The sequence below is a fragment of the Lactuca saligna genome, chromosome 9, assembly GCF_052625555.1.
Source record: "Lactuca saligna cultivar CGN05327 chromosome 9, ASM5262555v1, whole genome shotgun sequence".
Taxonomy (NCBI): Eukaryota; Viridiplantae; Streptophyta; class Magnoliopsida; order Asterales; family Asteraceae; genus Lactuca; species Lactuca saligna.
This window is the reverse complement of record NC_136425.1, coordinates 188,928,592-188,932,892: the sequence shown is the minus strand read 5'-3', so window position 1 is coordinate 188,932,892 and position 4,301 is coordinate 188,928,592. Positions and strand designations below refer to the sequence as shown.

At 38.5% G+C, this 4,301-nt stretch overlaps 1 protein-coding gene across 1 annotated transcript; it reads left to right on the top strand.

The window, feature by feature from the left end:
- Positions 1–2,665: 2,665 nt before the first annotated feature.
- Positions 2,666–3,154, top strand: LOC145017044 (uncharacterized). The gene has a single exon (XM_078975149.1). The coding sequence runs from the start codon at positions 2,666–2,668 to the stop codon at positions 3,152–3,154; it is 489 nt and encodes a 162-aa protein (XP_078831275.1).
- The last annotated feature ends 1,147 nt before the right edge of the window (positions 3,155–4,301 follow it).

Sequence of the window (4,301 nt, the reverse complement as noted above, 5' to 3'; positions counted from 1 at the left end):
CAACTTAATAACAATAACACAAAAAGTAAGAGTGATCCATCCATGGTGATTCGTGATGCATTCTGTCTTTGACTAAATTCCTTCATTCTTTTTAAAAGGTAATGTAACAAAAGATGACAAAAAGGTAAACATGTTTAAATATTTGACCATATGATATGTCATAAAAAGAAAACAAATCACAATCAGTGCTCAAAAGTTCCCAAGCATGCAACTTCTATGTATGGTCATATCGAGATGTATTTATAATCAACAAAAAAAATATGAATATCGATCATTTGTCTTTATGTTATTCTTGTTTGCATAAAGAGCAGAAGTCATGATCTTCTTATTGAGCGACAGTTAAAAATTTACAGTTTCTCATTTCATATAGTATATTGCTATTTGACACGTGTTGCCGAAATAAAATTTTATAAAAGAGCAGTTTCTTCATCGCTCCTTAACATCTCCAAAAAGATAAAAGATCTTTTATATGTTGAAAAGTAAGATTAAGAATTTCAACCCTAACCCCGGCATTGATGGTTAAAACGAAACATTAGATTGGTAACCCATATGCATAATCTACACACACGCACACAGAAAAGAAAAAAAGAAAAAAAAAATCAGGTCACCGATGATGGATGAAATTGCAATAAATATAATCAATAGTAAAAGTCAATTGGCAGATGCAATAAATATAATCCAGTATGCATTGTAATTTGACAACTTACTTGTGTAGCTTCATTGTTATCTACCCAATTGTCCACCATTGGCCTTTAATTGATTGTAGGAGATTGATTTGAAGTTCAATTGGGAATGATTGTAGGAAATTGATTTGATGATTGTCGACTTGAATGATGAACTGATGAATAGTATCGGCTTTTTTGACTGAGGCTTGGGCGATCATGTGTTCGATTGAAGAACTGAAGAACTGGATGAAAATCGAATGAAGAACTGGATGAAAATCGATTGAAGAACTTGATGAAAATCGATGACTTTAGCTAACGATCTTCTGTGAGCGATAAATCGTGAACTCGATGACTTTTTTTTTTATTTGCTTCGGACGTTTACGAACTTGGAGGGCACGGCCGCACGGGGGAAAAAACTTATCACATTCCGGTTCCAAATCTATACCGGGTCTACATTTTAATTGGTTCTTTGGCCCACTAAACCCGGACCCGGTCCATTTAACCCGGTTCCGGTTTTTTTAACAAATCCGGTTAAAAAACCCGGAATAACCGGACCCGTTAGACCCATACCTGAAATACCCGGAACCCGGATAAGAGTAATTTTGAAACCCAATACCCGGACCGTTTAAGCATTTTTCGGTTATACCGGTTCCGGTTCCGGTCCGGTTCCGGTTCCGGTCCGGTTTTTCGGTTCCAAAACTCATCCCTACCCGGAAGGGTATCTATGTGTGACCGGAAGGTCGGATGTGTTATGTGTTATATATATGCTATAATTGAAAAGGTAGTTGCTATGCATGCTATGTATGTTCTATGGGCTGGAAGGCAAAGTATTATGTGATAGAAAGGTCAGGTATGATATAAAGTGGGTTAGATCTGATCCCACATCGGCTGGGAAGGAGAACTAAACATTCCTTATAAGGGGTGTGGATACCTTCCCTATCACAACGCGTTTTAAAGCTGTGAGGGCAGCAGATCCCATAAGAACTCTGCAGTTAAGCATGCTCGGGCGGGAGTAGTACCGGGATGGGTGACCCCCTGTGAAGTCCTCGTGCCGAGTGGCTCAAAGCGGACAATATTGTGATACGTACCAGAGGGGTGTTACAAATGGTATCAGAGCTAGGGCACGGGTCGATGTGTTTGATGGGGACGTCGAACCCTATAATGGGGGGTGAAAGTGGGTTAGATCTGATCCCACATCGGCTGGGAAGGAGAACTAAACATTCCTTATAAGGGGTGTGGATACCTTCCCTATCACAACGCGTTTTAAAGCCGTGAGGGCAGCAGATCCCATAAGAACTCTGCAGTTAAGCGTGCTCGGGCGGGAGTAGTACCGGGATGGGTGACCCCCTGGGAAGTCCTCGTGCCGAGTGGCTCAAAGCGGACAATATTGTGATACGTGCCAGAGGGGGTGTTACATTATGGAAGCTTCTGAAAAACACCACGATGCAGTTAATGCTACCATGAGAAATCATTAAGAATATTGAAGCTTAACTGGGGAAATTAACTACAATGGTTAACGAGCGGTTACCTCCCAAAAATCTGGATATTAAACTGCTACCACATGTCATTGCCATCAATACTGAAGAAAGCACTATTTCTGAGTTCTTAGAGGCCTTGGAAGAAGAGACAAACTAGCCCAAATCACAACCAAAGCGAATGAAAGTAGAAGAAAATAATGTTGTTGAATTACCGACCTCACAACATGAGGATTCAATCCTCATGACATGGGCTCAGTCTGGGCAGAAAAAAAATTTCTAGTGCTCAAGTTTATCAACCTCCTTGACCATTTCCTTCTCGACCTAGAGTTCACCTGTTGGAGCAAGAGCTTATCAAATTTATGAAGAAAGTAAAGGGTATTCCTGTCAATACTAGACAAAAGTTATAGAATATGCAAAGTTTTTGGAAGACCTACTTGACACTCGCTAACAACTGGAAAAGACCTCCAAGGTAGTACTTAGTGAGCAAAGTTCTATGGTTATTATGGAGGGGATACCAGGAAGATGGGAGATCCTAAACGCCTTACACTTCCATGTGAATTCGGAAATAACATGAAGACATATGCTTTAGCCAATTCTAGAGCAAGTACTAATGTGATGCCTTATTCATTTTATCAAAAGTTCAACCTTACAGAATTGATGGGTACTAGAATGACGATTAATATGGCCAACCGTTCAGTGACACATCTTCGAGGCATAGTTAAGGACAGATGGGTAAAAATTAGGAAATTTATTTTTCCAATAGATTTTGTAGTGTTAGATATGAAGGAGGATAAATATGTCTCAATTATCTTTGGACGCCTTTTACTCAATACCGCACGAGCCTTAATGGATATTCAAAAGCTAAAGCTTACCTTACGAGTGAGAGATGATGAAATGACTTTTAGAGTGGAAGACACATTCAAGACAGATTGTGCTCAAAATGAAGTATTCTTTATGGATGAAGAAAACAAGTTTGAGGAGTTAGAGAAATTGATGGAAGAAGAAATTTAAATAATAGAACAAGTCAAGCGTACTAAGCTTAGAGCATCAATTCCAATGGTTTTTGAGGTATTTGCTTATAAAACTCCAAAGTATCTAATAAGTGAAGAAAATTAGGTGTCAAGTGATGAAGAATAAGAAATTACACAAGACGTGAGCGAGCCAACTTTGGATAAAGAGGATGTCGAAGTTAAGGAGCTACAAAAAGAAAATGGAGAACCTTGTGAAAAATAAAGGGGTGAAACGAAAGCTCGAGGACGACAATTCTAAAGTGAAAAAGGAAAATTCTAAGAAAACATATCTAAGAAGGGTGCAAGCGTACAACAAAAGATGGAAGGAACAGAAGGTGCCAATGGTGATCGTATCTCTAAGCAATACAACTAGGGGAGCATATGGAGTTCGGCTCATTACTCCATCAAAATAAGCGCTTCTCGGGAGGCAACCTGAGCTCAGTTTGCATTTTTCTTTTCGTTCTTCTTTTAGTTTTTGCATTTTTAGTTTTTGAATTTCTATTAAGTTTTAGGATAAATCACCATCAAAGTCATCTTAATTCTTGGAAATAAGAAAAAAATCAAGTGTGAGTTTAAAATTATAGAGTGGTTGAACTTTTTAGAAAAATGAAATTTTGGTAAAAAAAAAACCTCGACACCACGACGTGTGATTAAGCCCCACGCTGTGGTAAATTAATTTTGCCCGACAAATTCACTCATTTTAAAACTCACTACATGAGGTTTACCCCTCACGATGTGAGCTATAAAAAACACGGGGGACCATTTTATACCTGACTTCAAACATTTGACTATTACTTTAAACTATTACCACTCACAAACGAACACACATATTAACAAATATTAACCAATATTCAATGACTACCAAAATGCATTAACCATTTATAATGGTTATGGTTCGGTTTTAGGTAAAAACCCAACCAAAACCAATATTTACCCATATACACCCCTAACCGGTCCAACATATATAAGAACCGGAAAACCCGGAGTTGGACCGATCTTAACCGGTCGTGTTCAAGGTCCACCATTTTTTGTCAAACCGGTCTAGTTCAAATGTTCACCCCTAGTTGTTTATATATAAAAAATTATTTGGATAAGTCTAGGACCAACGAATTCATGGTTTCATGCATAGAAACGTCTGGTCAGGAGGA

Excerpts from the sequence above, each read along its gene's own strand:
- LOC145017044 (XM_078975149.1), top strand. The coding sequence starts at position 2,666 with ATGGGAGATCCTAAACGCCTTACACTTCCATGTGAATTCGGAAATAAC.